General features: G+C 34.5%; 1 protein-coding gene across 1 annotated transcript; it reads left to right on the forward strand.

The window, feature by feature from the left end:
* Positions 1–5,207: 5,207 nt before the first annotated feature.
* LOC143591914 (putative phospholipid-transporting ATPase 7) lies at positions 5,208–9,513 on the forward strand. The gene is made up of 7 exons (XM_077071972.1): positions 5,208–7,078; positions 7,163–7,273; positions 7,355–7,631; positions 8,178–8,266; positions 8,488–8,728; positions 8,801–8,926; positions 9,004–9,513. Exons 1-7 carry the CDS (start codon positions 5,277–5,279, stop codon positions 9,118–9,120), a joined length of 2,763 nt encoding a protein of 920 aa, XP_076928087.1. The 5' UTR covers positions 5,208–5,276; the 3' UTR covers positions 9,121–9,513.
* The last annotated feature ends 12,205 nt before the right edge of the window (positions 9,514–21,718 follow it).

Here is a 21,718-nt window from a genome sequence, read left to right on the forward strand (position 1 = left end):
TTAATGCCAAATGTCAAAATTCTATTGGTTCTTACCATTCCTAGGAAACTACTTTTTTTTATTTGAACCCTTTTCATAGTTCACATACACAATAACAAATGTGTTATAGTTCATCGCTTTATTTGTAACTAATATATTAATAACTAGCTTTTGAACCCGTGTATTACACGGGATTTGTCAAATGACAAAAATAAATAAATTCTGATATTTAAAAAAAAATAAACAAAATGAAAGGTAAAAATAAATTAAATAAATCAGGTATGATATTTTAATTATGATTCTTAAAATACTTCTCATGATTAATATTACGTGTAGCTTAACATACCATATAATAAATCTAAAAGATTCATTGATGATGATAAACCGAGTTGCTTTTAATGCAAGGTCATCCACAAGCCTTTGAGGCTATATTAGTTTTTAGTGAAGTTGTTTTGAAATGAACCAAAGTCACCATTTTTTAAAATGACCCATACGTATTCGATGATTGCCTCATGTCAAATCAGAACGAAACATGTGATACAATTGTAGTTCGAAATGCGACAAACACAATTTGGTAATAGGATTGCATGTCCAAAATGTGTCTTCATATTAAACGCAACATATGATACAAATTTTGTATACAAATAAGTATTTTCGAATTTGTAATCATCACTTTAAGGTCTCATTTACCATGTAAATTAATGTATTAGACAAAGTATACGATTTATGAATTATAAAATTTTCACGTTTCATGACTTATAAAATGTATCTTCTTCATGTTTCACTACGTGTACTACACATGGTGGATAAATATGAACTTAATGTAATTTTTCGTGTAACAATGTTTAAAAGACGATGATCAATGTGCATATAGACAATAATCTTTAGTATAATGTCATCAGATTACATATATGCACACCTAAATATATACTTTATGCGATGTTGAAAAACCACAACCAACCCAATAATTGATTATATTTAGCATCAATTCTTCTTGAGTGGTGATTATAAACGTGACATTTATACACCTTTAAATAGTTAATAAAATCCATCTAACTATCCTATAACCCAACTGATAAAATGGTTTTGACTATGGATAATTAGGATAAATGAGATGAGATATTATGAATTATGAAAAAAAATTAAGCTATGAGTGAATGTAGTCTTGACACCTAAGCATTAACACTTTATTTTTTATTAGTAGAGTAACATAAGATTTGTTTTGTTGAAATTGATTATGTAATAAATGTTTATGAAATAAAAAAACAAAATTTTACAGTTTCCAAAAAAACAAAGAATTCGGTTTTTTAACATTTTAGAAAAAAATCTGAATTACAATTACAGGACTCCAAAATTCTTTAGGTATAACTAATCATTGTTTTAATGCTTAAATTTTTTTAGTATGTATACGTTTAGAGTATTAAATTAAAGATACAAAATTAATAATCACATTAATTGGAAATTTAAATTAAACAGAATAATTAAAAATTTATATATATGAAGTGAGAAGTCTCGCGTAATTCAAACTGAATTCACAAGTCCTTATTGTTAAAACATGTGTTGACATTTTTAATAAAAAGTAATATATACATTGAGCAAAATTATGTTTTAGGTTTTATATTATTGTAAACAATCATTAATGTATGCATTATATATTGAGACGTAACTCATGGGTCAAACCATTTTCACCAATAACCCAATGGATAGCATGGATTAAGGAGAAGAGAGATTAGAAGATTAATATGAAATTTTAATCTAGGAATGAATGTGGTTAGGACACCTATGCATCATTATTTTTGTTTATTAGTATTGTAAGATATGGACAATTACACGTTATTATCCCATATATTTGTAACTAAAATATAACACACCATGGAATTAATCAACTTTCCATATTGACCATTGAATACTCCATTCAATGACCAAGATCATTTTCTACACTTCTTATACACTATGCACATTTTTCACCTTTATTGCCACTCTATAGAACCGTATATGAGATTTTCACCTCATACGACTCCTCGTGCAATTCTTTCGAAGTTATTGGATCATTTTCCGCATTCAAGATTTTGTCCCTTCTTCCACTCCGTCCCGAAGAGTAACTAGAACCAATTTATTCACGTTTTCATGTTTCAGTTGAACACTTTCCGTTTTTTATTATTCTCAAAGGAGCAAATATAACTTCACCCTATATAAATGTGGGTCAAGTTATCCTAAACTTATGAAGTCTGGTTTCTGTAGTGGATAAATTTGTTAACATACCAACAATATATATTCATACTTTTCAAATTGTTGTATTATTAATTAATATCTTTCAATGCAAAATTTTTATGTAAATATAAATTTGTCATTTACAAGTGTCCATTTGTTCATTGAGTAAAACTTTGAATTTGTGTTAAAAGGCCAGTTTGCTTTCATTAACTTTTCCAGTTTTACGATTCCGGCACAATGAGTGGCCCAACATGTGTGCATTATTTAAACGCTTTCACGTATGTTCTTTTTACGGTTTAACAGTTCCGTTGCAAGAGTCTTACCTTCTTGTTTATATTTATTTACTAGCATTACGAACTGGCTAGGGAATTGAACAAACGAACGATAACACGTTCCTTCTCCTAATTAATTCACTTACGTTCATTAATGTTGTTTTTTGCGTTCATTTATGTTGTTTTTTGCGTTAAGAATATAAATAAACGAATATGAACAAACACGAAGTACTATCATTAGTTTTGTCAACTCCTTTCTTGTGATGAACAATTTAAATTAATCTTTGCAAGCTTTCAATAAACTTCTTATTCTTGTTAACCCACGTGATAAAATTGGGCAAATTGTGTAGGTTGGGGATTGCAATTATTACTTGCAGTTACTTAAAAAAAATATACAATATACAACTAAAGTATGCAAGTTTCTCAATCCACTAAAAATGCATTGTTGTAGATAAAAACACTGGTGGGGTTACATGTCTAATTTTAATTACCATTTTAAGAATTGAACAGCGTTGCTTCTTGTTTAATTTCATTCCCAAAACGAAAATGGAAGCCATCCTATACCTCCTTAAATTAGATTAGAGTTAAAAAATTGCTGGGTTTTGTATTCCTTGTAATTAGTCACATTATGACAGAACCCATACCTCTTGAAATTGCTTCGTTGACTCCATGTATGACAATCTGTTATAAGGGATGCTTGTATGACAATCTTATATGCGACAAATATATAATAAGACACTTAACGTATACATTTCAAATTTTTATATGCTATATATAATATATTTATCAAAGCCAGCTTGGTCTTTTAATGGTTGAAACGAATACCGTAAAAGATGTTTTTCTTAATGAAGCGAGTGAAGTTGGGTTGGTAAAGATTTTTTGAACCCACTATGCATTTTTATTAAGAAAGTTAGTGATATTTTAAACGCCGTTTTCATTATATGAAACACCTGTAGAGAATAATCATAGAATATTATATAGTTTTATAATAACATTGTATTTTTATGACCTAATTATTTGTTAGCTCCATTTTTGTAGCCAAAATAAAACTTAAAAAACTTGTAAATTGATTCGTGACACCAACGATGTATAGTGTATCTTTGAACCAAATTTGTACAGTATTACCATAAAGAGTGTATGAAAAGTATATTCTAGCCAACAACAATTGTGTTGTTTTAAATTAATGCTAATTATAGCATGGATGCGCATTATGAGTTCTACATGATCAATAACTTTTCTTCTGTGATTAAGAAAAATATGATTTCTTGTGTAATTTAAGAAAATTAAATATGGGTTCCACACTTTTCTATTATAAAGTGTTTGTTTTGTTGGATAACCAAACAATAAACAATAAGAAGTTTAATTACACAAATAATAATTTTTAAAAGAGTGAAATATCTAACAAAGTTTTAAAAAAATAAAAATATATAAATAAAGTTGATATCCGGATGGTTATACTCGAAACCCAAAGCATTCGGGACTAGTATATCTAAAGCCTGACGGGTATTGGCCATGAGCATTGGATCTGATGATACCTGACTTTTTTTTCCGAAACACATACCCGTTTAACCGAACTATATACCTGATTTTCTTTCAACCCAAACTATGCATTTAATGATGTTATTTATATTTTATGATGTTTATACATAAAATTATAGTGATGTTAAATCATTAATTACACTTTATAACGTTTATATGTATGTCGTTGACATACAAATAAAAGCATACACTTATTAACTGGGATTTCTTTTAACAAATTAATGGGCATACCTAATTGGTATGTCCGAAACACTACGGTTTATTACTTAATAAATATCTGACTGTCAATGAGTCAATGTAGAACATGATTTTTATAACCGGGTATGTAACTGAGATTAGCAATACCTAATCTATTGCCATCTCTAGTGCACATGACAACATCTTACAACCTATTACAACCTAGACTCTTCTTCCTTCTACTTAATTGGACAATCAAATGAGTCATCTTTTCAATTGTAAAACTTCACATATTTCTCATGTACAACAATATTGTTATAAAGGATGTTCTCGTTGTCCCTGTCCAATCCAATCTTATTTTTGTTAACAAGCTAACTTCACATTCTTATTTTCTTTTAAAAGAATTATTACTCATGATTTCTTGTGAATCTATCTGACATACACATTTAAAATTTGTATATGCTACACTATATATTTTTATTTTTTTTATTGGCGGTATTATATTAGAAAACATCGACTGGCAAGAAACTAGACATGCGAAAACAGAAAATTACATGACTAAATTAACCAGACAAAGTATAAAGAATAGCTTGGTGTTAATACATTCATACCACAAAGTAATCTGTTAAACACAAGTAATAACTTTAACAAGTTAGAATTAGAAGCCACAAACTTTAAAAGAATGGGCTATATGGTGACTTCTTACAAACGCAACACCCCAAGAATGTTTAAAGATATGGACATTTATCTCTTTTTAGTATCTTTGAAAACAGTTTGGTAGCATAAATGCAACAAAATTGGATCGTACATGATTACTCACTTCACGCAAATCGAAGTATGAGTTTGGAAGCTATATCACAACTTTTTTTCTTCTTGTCTAAAGCATCATTTCACCATTGTTCAAATTATGTCATGTTTGAGTCAACCTGATATGATTTTCGGTTTAATACGCAGGTGTTAGTGTCTGAAATTGTAAGCTTACACATACCATGATACCAACATCTCCTGCTTAATTAAACACACAAAAGATCCAACTCCAAAGTCCAAACTTGAGCATTTTACAAAATTCCAAGTCTAGACTGCACCTCAGTTAAGAAAATGGAACAGTCACCTGAAAATACTCAAACGAAACGGAGAAATCACCTGAAATGGAGCAATCTCTACACATTTTCTTGTTTCGGACCTTCACAACCACCAGCAAATGATTTCGGGCAGCCCGGGTTCACCAGAGTCGTGTACTGCAACGAGTCAATGAAACACAAAGCCAGACCGTACAAGTACACTGGTAACAACGTAACGACTACAAAATACAATGTCTTCACATTTCTCCCAAGATCATTGTTCGAGCAGTTTAGGAGAGTGGGGAACCTGTATTTCCTACTAGTAGCAATTGTATCCGTAACCCCAGTAGCTCCGTTTTCGGCTTTCAGTCAGATTGCACCGTTGGTCTTCGTGGTTGGAGTGAGCTTGTTCAAAGAAGGCATCGAAGATTGGCACAGATTCGTACAGGATAGTGAGGTCAATTCAAGGACGGTTAGAGTGCATGTGGGAAACGGAACATTTGAGGATCGCAAATGGAAGTCACTTCGAGTTGGTGACGTTGTCAAGGTGACAAGAAACAACTACTTGCCTTGCGATCTCTTGTTGTTGTCTTCTGGTTACGAAGATGGTGTTTGTTATGTGGAGACGTTGAATTTAGACGGTGAGACGAACCTCAAAGTTAAACGCTGTTTGGAAGGCACTTTAAGGTTTAACGCGGAACAGAAATTTGGGGACTTTAAAGCGGTTGTGAGATGTGAAGACCCAAACTCAAGTTTATACACGTTCGTTGGAAATCTGGAGTTGAATTCATTATATCCGTTATCCCCGGCTCAGTTTTTGTTAAGGGAATCGAAACTTAGAAACACAGATTATATTTACGGAGTTGTATTGTTTACTGGAATGGACACGAAAGTGGTACAGAACTCGATGAAATCGCCTTCCAAACGGAGTAGGGTGGAGAGGAAGACGGATTATGTCATCTATGTTCTGTTTGCCATGTTGCTGTTGATATCACTCATCACATCAGTTGGTTCTACTGTATTCACTGAACTAGCGGATCAACAGGAAGATCAAAACTGGTGGTGGTATCTTTTGTTGAAGTCTGATACTTATAAAGACGTGTCCTTTAATCCTGATAAAGCGCTTGTTTCGTGGGTCCTACAGTTTTTGCTGGCACTGATACTGTATGGATACTTGATCCCGATTTCGCTATACGTGTCAATTGAAGTAGTTAAATTCTTACAGGCTTTGATCATTAACAATGACCTCCAACTGTTTGATGAGAGGTCTGGGAAGTCGGTTGAGGCTCGGACTTCTAATCTGAACGAGGAACTCGGTCAGGTAGAGATGGTTTTGACCGATAAAACTGGGACTTTGACGTGCAATGAGATGGAATTTAGGAAGTGCTCAATTCTAGGAGTTTCGTATGGTGAAGATGCTAGTGAGACGGTTGGGGCTGCTTCACAAACAATGAATGTTGATGGTGATAACTCTACGTCTCGTGATGAGGGTATAGAGATGGCAGAGATTGAATCTGAGCAAGTCATTGAATCAAACAGTAGCGGTATAAAAGGGTTTAACTTTAGAGATAGGAGACTTCTGAACAAGATGTGGGTTCACAGCTCAAATGTTTTGGATATTATGAAGTTTCTCAGAGTAATCTGTTTGTGTCATACGGGTATCCCGGTTGAGAACGATGAACAACAAGGTACTACTAATAAACTCAAATACGAAGCGGAGTCCCCGGAAGAAGTGACCTTTTTAACGGCTGCTCAAGAGTTTGGGTTTCAGTTCTGTGGAAGAACCCAGTCTTCCATGTTTGTTAAAGAGACTGATCCTACTGGTTTGGAGGTTGAAAGGTAGGTAGCCTCTTTATTAAATTTTATCGTCTTTGGTCAACTAGTTTAAAATTGACACGTTTGATTTTTATTGTCAAATTTCAGGGAATATGAGCTATTGAATTTGTTGGAATTCAGTAGCTCTAGGAAAAGGATGTCGGTGATAGTACGCGACGAATCTGGTCACATTTTCCTACTCTGTAAAGGCGCCGATAAGTAAGCATCTTTAAAAGTTAAGCATTAAGCTCAAACAATAGTTCAGGACGCTTTGTGTAATATAAATTGTGTATTTTGCAGTATTATACTTGGTAGGTTAGGTGATGGTGGTAGAGCATACCAACATGCTACAAGTATGCACCTTGCAAACTATGCAGAAGATGGATTAAGAACGATGGTGTTTGCATATAAACAGATTGAAGATTCTGAATATGAAGAATGGAACTCATCATTTTCAGAAGCTAAGGCCGTAATTGGCCCTGAAAGAGATGAACTGCTAGAAAATATTTCTGAAATTATTGAGAAAGATTTGGTGTTGGTAGGTGCTGTTGCTGTTGATGACAAGTTACAAGATGGGGTAAAATACTATTTTCCTCCTTTTCATTTTTATGTGAATGTGCTCCGGTTGACTGGTCAACGTTTCTTTCGTTCCTTCTTCTTTTTTTATCTTTCGTTCCTATAAATGTTGAATATATTAAGATATTAATCTAGGTTTCATATATATATAAAAAAATGACTTACGAGGGTGTAAGAACTTCGTACGAACACGAACGGAGGCATGTTCATTGTTCTTTTCACTTTAACCAAACACAAACAGATAACAGAATGAGTTTTTTGTTTATGTACATTCGTTAAGAAAATGAACATGATAGTGATTGTTCATGTTCGTTCGTTAAAATCTAAAAGAACCCAAACGGACAACATTCATGAACACAAACAAACAAGTCTAATACACTAAGTATCTAATAATATAGTTAATAACCTTGTTTATGTTCGTTCGTTTATTACGGTTCACGAACGTTGTTAGCAGTTGCTTCTGTGTATTTTTCCCATTTAACCCATTTCATTTTGAAGTCAGATTTTTAAAATTGTCATTTTGATGTCTTCCTAACATCAATATCAGGTTCCACAATGCATAGATAAACTTGCACAAGCCGGGCTAAAAATATGGCTCCTCACCGGGGACAAGAAGGAGACGGCTGTCAATATCGGGTGAATATTTTGTTAAGCATTTGTAAAAATAAACTATCAAGTTCTATAAATTTCCCACCTGGTTGTGTATTTTGACAGATTTACTTGTAATTTGGTTAGACGTGATATGCATCTGTTTCATCTAAGTTTAAGCCACGATATCGGATCCAAAAACCAACTAAAGGTGAATCACACACTTGGTTTATGTCAATTAATTTAACTTGAAACTTGAGTCAGTGAAGGGCAATGATTCAACATTTTGTTGCTTTTCAGGCTACGAAAGACGACATATTAAACCAAATTGAGGCTTCTTATCACGTAACAACAAATGAAAATACCAAAGATGACCCTTTTGCCCTTGTGGTGGACGGAAAAGCTCTCGAGATTGCTTTGACAAACGACATACAAGACATGTTTTTACAGCTGGCAGTTAAATGTGCATCTGTTATATGCTGTCGCGTCTCACCAAAACAAAAGGCATTGGTACGTTAGATTCATCTAAGATAATAACAAAATGACATGACATTAAACTTTGTTCTTTGTTTGAAAACTTAGATTACTCGATTGGTGAAGAAATATACGGGCAAGATGACATTAGCAATTGGAGATGGAGCTAATGATGTTGGTATGATTCAAGAAGCTGATATTGGAATCGGGATTAGTGGCATGGAAGGAATGCAGGTATGATCATTAATATTCATTCTTTAAATCACACCGTTTAATTAATAAAACAAACCATTTAATGTTAATGCGTGCAGGCTGTTATGGCAAGTGATTTCTCACTGCCACAATTTAGATTCTTGGAACGGTTGCTTATAGTACACGGGCGCTGGTGTTACAATCGAATCTCAAAAATGGTTTTAACCCAACTTTAAAATATTCTCGATATAAATATGTATAGTTGATTACTTACATCTTATTGTTTCTTGTTGCAGATTCTCTATTTTGTATACAAGAATATTGTGTTCGGCCTTACCTTATTCTACTATGAAATGTACTTGAGATTCTCGGGTGACGTGTTATATAACGGATGGTACATGGTTTTGTTTAATCTCCTTCTAACTTCACTTCCTGTCATATCAGTAGGCGTCCTTGAGCAAGATGTATCTTCAGATGCGTGCCTTCAGGTATGCTTTTCTATAAACTCATTATGTCGTTTCAAACTGAAAACCTGATCAAATTAACATACAATCTAGGGGTCTTGATCGTGTTTAGTGTGCGGGTTGATGGGTTGAATTGTTTAAAACATGGCCCGTATTTTTATTCTTGTAAAAAATATCAACCCTAACCTGCACATTCTTATAACTGTGTAACCTGAAAACGAACCGTTTAACATGTTTATCTAAACGTGTTAAACGGACAGGCAGGTAATAATCAAAGTTGTAAATGTTTTAATCTGGTTGGTCGGTTGTAAAAACTGGGTTGCTAAATGGGTTAGTGGGTCCGACCTACTTAAATAAATGGGTTAAACATGTCAATCCAAACATGACCCCACCCGTTTAATTAATAAGTCAACCCGAACACGACCTGTTTAATTAAATTGGTCGACTCGAACACGACCCATTTAATTAAACATGTCAACCCGTGCACAACAAGCTTAACCTGGTTATATACTTGCGTCAAACGGGCTGGCAGGAAATATTCATATTGTAAATTTGTTAGTCAAGTTGGTGTCTGTAATAAGTTGAACACGACCTGTTTTTGAAACTGGTTAGATATGCCAGTCCAAAACCTGATATTTTTCCTGTTGTGTCAGAAATTGTCACCCTTAATATTATACATATACACTAATCAATATCTTGCTTAATTCGCAGTTTCCAGCCCTTTATCAACAAGGGCAAAAGAGTGTTTTCTTCAGTTGGAAGCGGATCATTGGGTGGATGGTAAACGGAATACTCACATCTTTGGTGATATTCGTCCTAAACGTTTACAGTCTTTCTACCTCGGCATTCAGAAAAGGAGGACAGGTAGTAGACATTGCGCATTTGGGACTTTCCACATACACCAGTATTGTGTGGACAGTCAACTGCCAGATAGCTCTAATGATCACACATTTTACTTGGATCCAGCATATCTTGATCTGGGGAAGCATCCTGAGTTGGTACATCTTCTTTCCCATTTATGGCGCTCTTCCTCCCGCGTACTCAAACATGGAATACAAACTCCTTATAGAGGCTATGGGACCCGCACCCTTGTATTGGCTCGACGTATTATTAGTTGTAGTTATATCTCTCCTTCATACGTCATATACATTGTAACACCCTTAATATTAAAGGGAAAAAAACCATCAGTTTAATTTGATAAAGAATTTAGGTCCCAAAAATCGTTGTATTAATAGTTGTAGCTAACTAAAGAGTAATTGATGAGTAACTTATCTTCATTGAGTAAGAAGGTATCATGGTTTCACTTTCACCTTTGCATCTACAATCACTCATTATTATTATTATTACTTTAACAAGTATATCCATCCATCATAAATTTTATGCAAATAACATATGAACTTGTAAAAGTAGTATGGTGCTGCACCAAAGAATGTATATAGGTGAGTTGTTACAAAGATTTGGAAAAACGCTAAATTTCGGTTGTATCAAGAGGAAGGAAATGACTTGGAAAATCCAACCGAATATCGACAAATTTGTGACATTCGAGAATTTATGAACCCAAAACCCGGCCCGTTTTAAAATATTTTCAGATACTCATCTATTATTAATAAATTAATAAAACGACGAATCTTCAGATACTCATCTATTATTAATAAATTAATAAATTAATAAAACGACGAACCCAAAACCCCGCTCGTATCTTTGTCTGTTGTAAACGAGTTTTGATAGTTATGGATGTTTACATTTTCAACCCTTATCATGCTTTTTGTTTAATATTACTAAACTTTTAAACCACTTATATTTGACAATTGAACCCTTGTAACTAACTCACCATGTCATTTTTTAATTAAATTGTTACACGCCATCTCTGGACCAGAAACCTTTCCCCTCTTGTCAATTTCTGCACAGACGCATTCTAGAACCCTTTTAGATCTCGTGTTCGAAGCCTATTTCACTCAATTCGGCTCATTCAGGTTCTTATTTATATGTATTCTATTCGTTTTCAAATGAGTAATCAAAGCCCTCTGTCGGATTTCACTGACAGAGGCATTTGTTTATTCAATTCGGGGATCAAAGCTTTCTAGGGTTTATATGCAATTTTGGGATAACTGAATTATTTTATGTTCTTAACTCCATTCTGCTGAGACACAGCCCAAGTGGACGGTGTCTATTTTCATCAATATTCTAATGAAATAGGTTTTTGAAAGTTTAGTCATTCAACTTAAAAAAATTATATTTTCGAATCGTTTCGTTTAAAAAAATTTAAACTCGTCCCATTTTTTTTAATTTTTTTTGGAGTGTTCTTATAATTTAAACCGTTTTACGTTTCTTTTACCTATAATTACGTCTAGACTAAATTGTTGGAAGTGATTTCCAACTTAATAGGCCCGTCACGTATAGGTGACCGGGTTGAATCTATTGGGCTTATGGGATTCATTATTATGTAATGGGTTTATTGGGTTACAATTAAGGTTTATTATATTTGATAATGTCTTGGCTAGCAAGTTAGTTTCGTTTATATAAACCGAGTCATGGTTAGGCATTATATAGTATGGGGTTGGTGTAACCGAGTTAGGGTTTATCAAGAGTCAAACCGAGTTAGGGTTTGAGAGTTGTAATAAGTTTTTAGAGTTATATTTTCTGATTAATAAGAGAGTTATTCGTTTACTTCGTGTTTTATTATCGATCCGGGACTTGATAAATTATCTGGAACTGCAGCATGCATTTCAAATCCATTTCAAGATTATTTTCTTTTCCTTTAAAAACTGAACCATTGTTATCCAACTATTTTTTGTTGACATTATTTTTATACATGCTACATGTATTAATTAATATATGGGGTATTAACATATGATGTTTGATCGAGTTTGGAGACACTGGTAGACCATTAGGATATTTTAAATTAAAGACTAACAAAATATAATAAACTTAGCCAAAAAAAAGTTGTGTATTTGAAATGCAAACGAAATAGCAAGTTACTCCAATAATGTGATATAATTGTAGTAATCATACTATACACATATAAAAGTTGATTAGAAATACCTTTAACAGTCCTTTTTTTTCTCTTCTTCAAACTCTCTAATCTAGCATTCACTAGAGGGGAAAAAAAATAAGCATGTAAAGTGGCAAGTTTTGGCTTTTAAAGATAAGTTTACGTTTGACTTTAAAGGTCAAAAGGAGTCATTTTTAACTTTAAATAAAGGTAAGAATTGTTAATATCAGTAAGGAAGTTTGATAATAATCTCTAACTAAATTTTGAATACTACAGTATTGCCAATTTCAAGATCAAGAACGTACTATCCCAACATCAACTATGAATTTGGAAATACAAAATTTAACGCCCTCTAGTCTACAAATGAAAAATGCATAAGCTTACCCTACATTAATTCAACGTCATGAGTACCTGAAGTGAGGCATACTATTCGATGTTTTATTCCCTTTGACCACCTCTAACTTTTATGTCAAACCTGAGAAAAGTCAAAATTGACAGAAGACACAACTGTGACTACCCATTCATATCTGTCCTGAAAATTTTATTTTTTTCCACTCATACTTAGGTGTTGTGTCCGCGGGTCCAGCCACACGCAAAACCGAAAATTTGAGTAAGAAAGTCGGCAGGGCCGAAATTCGGTGGTAAACCGAAAGGGTTTCAACCAGAGTATGTTTTGGTTGATGGTTACATGGGATCATCCAGGAGTGAACCGAGCATGGCGGAGGAAGAGGTAGCGAGGAAAGGCAAGGGTGTTGCCTACGCTGCGGAAGAAGAGTCATCAGGGTTCAACGGTGGAAGATCGGTTACCGGAATGCTTAGTTTGGGAAAAGTGAAAAAGGTTCAAAGATCAAGATCATTGTATTCAATCATCAATCAAGGATTCAGTAGTGGTGGCTACTGGGATTCTTGAGGAACCAAAAGCCGAGGGTAACAATAAGTTGTAACGTATTAATTAGGTTGATGGGTTGAAAAATAGGTTAAACGGGTTAGTGGGTCAACATCTTTTTCTAAAGGGTTTAGACAAGTCAATTCGAACACAAGCCATTAAATTAAACAGGTTGACCCAAACACGAGCCGTTTGATTAAACATGTATACTCATTTAACTAAACATGTTTTATGGTTGATCTTTTTAACTAAATGGGTTAAACAAGTCAACCTGAACACGAACCGATTAATTAAACAGGTCGACCCAAAACTTGACATTTTTCGTGTTATGTTAAGGTCGTATTGAAAACCGGCATCCCCAATATGCACTAATCAATATCTTTCTTAATTCGCAATTTCCGGCCCTTTATCAACAATGGCAAAAGGGTGTTGTCTTCAGTTGGAAACGAATCATCGGGTGGATGGTAAACGGAATACTTACATCTTTAAGGATATTCGTTCTAAACGTCTACACTCTTTCTACCTCGGCATTCAATAAAAGAGGACATCTAGTAGACATTGTGCATTTAGGGCTTTCCACATACACCACTATTGTGTGGGTAGTCAACTGCTAGATAGCTCTAATAATCACACATTTTACTTGGATCAAACATATCTTGATATGGGGAAGTGTCTTGAGTTGGTACATCTTCTTGCTCTTTTATGGCGCACTTCCTCATGCGTACTCAAACAGAGAATACAAACTCCTTATAGGGGTTGTGGGCCCCGCACCCTTGTATTGGCTTGTTGTATTATTAGTTGTAGTTATGATCATCCTGGATTGGATGACCATGTATATGGCGTATGGAAGGAGAGATATAACTACAACTAATAAGACATCGACCCAATACAAAGGTGCGGGTCCCACAGCCTCTATAAGAAGTTTGTATTCTCTGTTTGAGTACGCGGGAGGAAGTATGCCATAAAAGAGCAAGAAGATGTACCAACTCAGGATGCTTCCCCAAATGAAGATATGTTGGACCCAAGTAAAATGCGTGATCATTAGAGCTATCTGACAGTTGACTGTCCACACGATGCTAGTGTATGTGGAAAGTCCTAAGTGCGCAATGTCTGCTACCTGTCCTCCTTTTCTGAATGCCGAGGTAGAAAGAGTGTAGACGTTTAGGACGAATATCACTAAAGATGTAAGTATCCCGTTTCCCATCCACCCGATGATTCATTTCCAACTAAAGAAACTATCCTTTTGCCCTTGCTGATAAAGGGCAGGGAACTGCATTAAGGAAGATATTGATTAGTGTATATTGGAGGTGGTTACACGACCTTGACATCAAATGAAAAATAGTCAAGTTTTGGGTAGACGTATCTAAGTTGTTTTAAAAACGGGTTGTGTTTGAGTCGACCTGTTTACTTAAATGTGCCATCTCCTGGTCAACCTGTTTAGTTAATCGGTTCATGTTCGGGTTGACTTGCTTAACCCATTTGGTTAAACGAATCAACCAGCCAACCTGTTTAATTAAATGGGTCGTGTTCGGATTGACCTGTCTAACCCGTTTAGAAAGCAGGTTGACCCACTAGCCCATTTAACCCATTTTTTTCAACCTGATTAACACTTTTACAACTTGACTGATACCCGTTGGCATGTTTAGATAAACGACCAAACAGTTAATGAAAAAAATCATGTTTTAAGTGACATATCTTAATGGTTTAGAAAAGGGTCATGTTTGGGTCAATCCATATAACTAATTGGGTCGTGTTTGGGTCAAACTGTTTAATTAAACAGGTCGTGTTGGGTTGATAGTTTAGACAAACTGGTCGACCTAGCAATCTTTTCAGTTAAACGGGTTGACCGACTAGCCCATTTAATATAGTTTTTCACAACCCGATTAACACGTTTACAAATTGATTATTATCCGCCAGCCCACTCTACGGGTTAAGGTTGATAGTTTTGGCACTGATAAAAATTGGGTCGTGTTCTCAACCCTTTCAACATAATGAGTATTTGTGAAAGTATACCTGAAGGCAAATTTCTGAAGATACATCTTGTTCAAGAACGCCTAACGATATGACAGGAAGCGATGTTAGAAAAAGATTGAATATAACCATATACCATCCATCATATAAAACATCACCCGAGAATCTTGAGTACATTTCATAATAGAATAATGTAAGCCCGAACACAATATTTTTGTATACAAAATAGAGAATCTGCAACCAGGAACAAGAAAATGTAAGTAATCAATAATCATATGTATTAATATGCATAATGTTATAAAGTTGGGTTAAAACCATTTTTGAGATTCGCTTGTAACACCAGTGCCCGTGTACGATAAGCAACCGTTCCAAGAATCTAAATTGTGGCATTGAGAAATCACTCGCCATAACAGCCTGGACGCGTTAACATTAAAAGATTTGTTATATAAATTAAGTGGTATGATTTAAAGAATGAATATTAATGATCATACCTGCATTCCTTCCATGCCACTAATCCCAATTCCAATATCAGCTTCTTGAATCATAAGTTTAACGCCCTCTAGTCTACAAATGAAAAATGAACAAGTAGCATAAGCTTACCTTTAAACGTCATGAGTACCTAAAGTGAGGCATACTATTCGATGTTTTATTCCCTTTGACCACCTCTAACTTTTACGTCAAACTTGAGAAAAGTCAAAATTGACAGAAAACACTATTGTGACTACCCATTCATATCTGTCCTCTGAATTTTATTTTTTTTCCACTCATACTTAGGTGTTGTGTCTGCGGGTGCAGCCAGACCCAAACCCGAAAATTTGACAAGAGCCTGACCACAACCCAAACCCAAAAAGGTGTCAAGCAAGTGAACCGAAACACGACCTGCATATACGAGCGTTTACGCGAAAGTTTTTTTTTTCACACACTAATACTTAAATTTATAATTTTTAGTATAGAAAATAAAAATTTATATAAAGCAATTACATCTTAATTAAAAAATTATGTCAAATTCCCTTTTAGTTTTAAAGTTTGGTATACGATATAAAACCAATTCATTATTACATAAAAACACATTTATAAAGAATAAAATAAAAAATTGATGGGTTAACGGGGACCCACCAGGATGACACAAACATGACATGTTTAGCTAAATGGGTTTGACTTGAAACTGACTTGAACCTGTTTATACCAAACCAAAACCCACATATTTCGTGTTAGGTTCGGGTCGTGTTAGAAATTCACTTAAACTCATGATACACTTTGAGCACGGATCATTTTAGGCTTAAATTAAACCTAAAAGGCTACAAACAAAGATACCCCTAAACATAGGCGGATCCAGGAATTTTCGCCACGTGGGGCACAAAATGGACTAGGTTAAAAATGGGTTGGGTAAATAAGAACAAGGTAGGCCAATCATTTTGGAGGCCCAAATCATAATGAACTTTTGAGGCATATGAAATGCTAAATTGATATTTTTCATACCACCCATTAAAAGTTAAAATATATATTATATTGAGATGTATTTTGAACCCAACTCTTTATTTATTATACACTATCATGTAGCACCACTGTCCTTATTACGAACTACAATAACGGAACCATAAATTTTTTTATCAGATAGGGTCACAATATGCTTTCTGTTTATATATGTTTCGTGAACTTACTGAAAGTATACTTGATAATAATGAGAAGTTCATAAATTATATTTCCAAGAATACTTTCATTACATATAATAATATTTTTTTTTGACATAGTAAAATATATATTTAACCAAATAATAAAACTGTTGAAACATAAAAATAGAATAGAGAGAACACAATCTTGAAAACTAGTAAGCTTTGAAGAACAATACAATTGTTTGCACTTACACAACTTGAAAAATAAAAAAAGAATATATAAAAAAAAGAAGAATTTAAGGCTGCACATCTTCCCCTTCTCTCTACCTCGTCTTCATGTGACCACCGCCGCTCAAGATCTCACTATAAATAGGTTGATGACAGTAACTAACGGTGGGCATGGACTGGCGCCGGACGGTGGGCATAGACCGATGAGTCATGATATACTAACGCATTCCTACAAACAAGGCACTCCGGCAGCCGGATGGTGGGCACCAGCCCACTGTAGTCATGCCTTGGATCCGCCTCTACCCCTAAACATGGTCTAAAAAGCCAAGTAAATAACTTTACCATTGTTGGCCTTATTTATGTGATCAAGTTTGATAGAATATTGTGGCAATTTTGTAATTAGTGTAAAGTATAGTTTAGGGTGATTTATGCAACATTCATAAGTTAGGGGGTCTTGATGTAAATATTAGGCGGTTATCGGTGGTTATAAAGTTAGTTATATAACTACCAGGTAGTTATATAACCGGTCTCTGGAGGTTAATTAACCGCTATGATGATGCATATAAATATGTAATATTCCCAAAATTTCAGTTCAAATATTCTCTAAAATATGCAATGGAAAATATAAAATATGAATAAGGAAGCATCCTGATAGGAACCGGTTATTCAGCAAAAATAGGAGTAGTGGAGTAGTTTAATAACTGTTAGTTAGGATTAGTATTTATAACATGTTCTGCATTTATTTTCGGATGTCGATGTTTTATGTTATAAAATTGGGGTTTTAATCCTTGTAATTGGAGATCAAGCCTATCTCGAACGCGGCTATTTATCTTAGTTTCAGTAATTTAGATTTTCGGTTTCTATCGCATCCCATATTGAAGAAATAAGAGGAAGTTCATCTCAAATAGAAAGAAAGAAGAAAATGCAAAGAATTCCATATGAGTATAAATAAGAAAGAAAATTTCCTCTCACATTGATTATGAAGCATGTGAACTCTTTATAAGGTAAATGGTTTCCATATTAATATTCTTATATGCCAAGATGCATCTAGTAGTCCTAGGGGAGGGTGCGAAGCACCCGACAGCAATGGGCGCAAGGTCACCACGTTACGCGATGGACCGTTATGACTCAGCGAGACGTGGCAGACGCTAGTGTTGAGTCAGCATGCCATGCGTCAGTTTATGACATCCCGATGCGTGACGACCCAAGGGAAGGGTCCATCGCGATACGCGATGGAACCCAATTTTGGCTATAAGGGCATATTCCTATTCACACCAAAAACACATTTTTTTCACACACACTTAACCTCGTTTTGCATGCTGAGTATTGAAGGGCGTGCCAAGCCCCTAAGTTTTGACGGTTTAAGCCCCAATACGCGACGTAGAGTAAAAGTATTGCTCGTTTGAGCTTAGGCGTATAAACTCTGAATACCCGTGTAATGTAGGGGTTCTGCCTAAGTTATTATTTTATTATTATATTGTATGGCTTAGACCCTAGTCGGGGGTATAACCTAAACCTTGATCATATTTACACAAGCTTTACACGTACAAAGGTTATAGCTAAATTATTATTTCTTCATGATTAAGAAACATAAGCGTTACATACAAGAGGATATAGTCAAATATAGTTTCTTCACGACTAAGAAACATAAAGTTTTATATGCAAGGGGTATAACTAAAATTTGTGTTTCTTCATGACTAAGAAACATAAGATTTTATATACAAAAATTATAGTCAGTTGACGTTTCTTCTTGAAGAAGAAACCTATCATAAATGTTTCTTCATGAAGAAGAAACTTAGCACATGATCAATCAAGGTTAAAACTATCAATACCAGACTAACGGTCTGTAGTCGGATTAAGAGACGATCCAGATATTTATATGAACCTATTTTCTTATAGGTTAATCATCATTCATTCACAAAGGTTTTCAAACGAGATCACCACATCATTCAGAAAATACAATTACAGATGAATGCGTTAAACCTTTTACAATCAGTAATTAAGATAAACGGGTTGTTTATCTTAACAAAGTCAACCAAATTGTAACATCCCAAAATTTCTGTTCAAATTTGATAACTTAATAAAGATAGAAGACCAAAAATATTCTCTAAAATATGCAATGGAAAATATAAAATATTGATGAGCAAGTATCCCATGTTGAAGAAATAAGAAAATAAGGAAGTTCATCCACACGGAAAGAAAGAAGAAAGTGGAAGCATTCCACATATGTATAAATAGGAAAGAAAATTTCCTCCCATATCGATAAATTATAAAACGTGTGAGCTCTTTATAAGGTAATGAGTTTCCATAGTAATATTCTTATATGCCAAGATGCATCCAGTAGTCCTAGCGGGGGGTGCAGAACACCGCGCACAGGCTTGGGTGACGGGCGCAATGTGACGCTTTGATAACGCACTTTGCACTTAACATCGCCGCTTAAAACCCGCATTAGTATTTTTGGAAAGCAAAAGGACTGAAAAGGAAAATATTAGGTTTTGGAACCCATCGCGCTACGCGGCGAGCAAAATACAAACCCATCGCGATACGCGGCGGAGTCTCACACAACCCTAGATTTGGGTGGTGCCGCAATACGTGACGATCAAACTCTTCGGGCCATCACGATACCCGATGACCCAGATAAGAAACCGGAGGCACGTGTTAGTCAGCGAAGATACTGAGTCATCGCACTACACAATGGCTGCATTAAAGGGTCATCACGATACGCAAAGGGACTCAGAATCAGCCTATAAAAGGGGGGCACCCGGATCATTCCTTTCATACACCAAACACCTTCATTTACACATAGTTAGAGTCGTTTTCCTTGTTGGTTATCATAGTTCGTGCCAAGCCCGAAGTTCTGACGGTTTAAGCCTAGTACGCGACGTAGAGTGGAAGTACTACTCGTTCTAGCTTAGGCGTATAAATTTCGAGTACTCGTGTAAGGTAGGGGTTCTACCTAAGTTATTATTTTATTATTATATCATGGCTTAGACCATAGTCGGGGGAATAGCCTATACCTTGATCAGATTTATATATACAAAGGTTATAGTTAAAATAATGTTTCATTATGATTAAGAAACATAAGCTTTTACATACAAAGGGTATAATTAAAATGTTTCTTCACAATCAAGAAATGTAAAAGTTTCATATGTAAGGGGTATAGTTAATGTTTCTTCATGACTAAGAAACGTAAGATTTTACATATAAAGATATAGTCAAATGATGTTTCTTCATGAAGAAAGAAGAAACCTATCATAGATGTTTCTTCATGAAAGAAGAATCTTAGCACATGATAGATAAGTAAACAAAAAGACTACATGTCTAATATTTTATTCAAACAAATGATCAATCAAGGTTTAAAGCTATCAAAACTAGACTAAAGGTCTATAGCCGGATCAAGAGACGATTCGGATTTTTATATAAACTTATTTTATTATATGTTAATCATCATTCATTCACAAAGGTTTTCAAATGAGATCACCACATCATTAAGAACTGTCAATCACATGATCACAGGTGAACACGTTCAACATTTTTATATAACGTGAATACGTTAAACCGTTTCCAATCTGTCATTAAGATAAATGGGTCGTTTATCTTAACAAGTCAGTCAAATATTTGTATGAGATTACGTGATCTCTAACATATAAAGATTTAAGGGATTACATGATCCCTATTAAATTACAAGATAGAAAATAAAAACAACTCAGAAGACTACACGTGTGTTTGGATCCTAACATATCTGTCTAGTCTATCAATCAAGGCTACGTGGCCGCATACCAGCAATCCTAACCAAGTCCTCCAATGAGCATAAGTTCCTGGAGAATTGTAATTGTGTGTATATGGCAAGTGGCACAAATCCCAGAAATAAAAGACGTTTCAGTTGAGCTTGTGCAGAAAACTATCTTGTCAAATAAAGATTTATTAAATGTTTTTAGAGTCAACGATTCACCAGCACATCGCTGACGTATTTTTCCCTCACATTACAGGGAATAAAGTTAGCACATATAGCAAAAAATAAGAGTCACTCATGAAGTTAGATGCTAGCTATATGGAGATGGATCCGTTTTAATTATTAAAATATTGCAAACAAGATCAAACAAGGTTTGTAAATCAAACTCTCGGGTATTTATTATCCGATATTTTTTTTAAATAAATTAATATTTTATTATAACTAAAGTCTTCCGCTAGATAATCATCAACTCTTATATATTTACAAAATAAGGTACCAACAATTGGTCACACGCCTAAGTCGAGGTGTGACACAAATATTTATATGAGATTATGTTATCTCTAGCATATAAAAATTTAAGGGACTACGTGATCCTAAAGTTACAAGATAGAAAATAAAAGCAACTCAAACCGAGTACACACAACATATATGTCTGGCCTATCATTCAAGGGTACGTGGCCGCATGCTAGCAGTCATAACCAAGTTCTCCAGTGGGCATCAGTTCGCGGAGAACCTTAATTGTGTGTGTATGACAAGTGGTACAAATCCTAGAAATAAGAGACATTTATGCTGAGATCGTTCAAGAAAACTATCTTATCAATTAAAGATTTAAAAAATGTTTTTAGAGTCAACGATTCACCAGCATAACGGTGACGTATTTTTCTCCCGCATTACAGGGAATAAAGTTAGCACATATAGAAAGGAATTTGAGTCACTCAAGGAGCAGT

Source organism: Bidens hawaiensis, unplaced genomic scaffold (assembly GCF_021521415.1).
Source record: "Bidens hawaiensis isolate Kalapana, Puna unplaced genomic scaffold, B.hawaiensis_p1.1 tig00040164_1, whole genome shotgun sequence".
NCBI classification, from domain to species: domain Eukaryota; kingdom Viridiplantae; phylum Streptophyta; class Magnoliopsida; order Asterales; family Asteraceae; genus Bidens; species Bidens hawaiensis.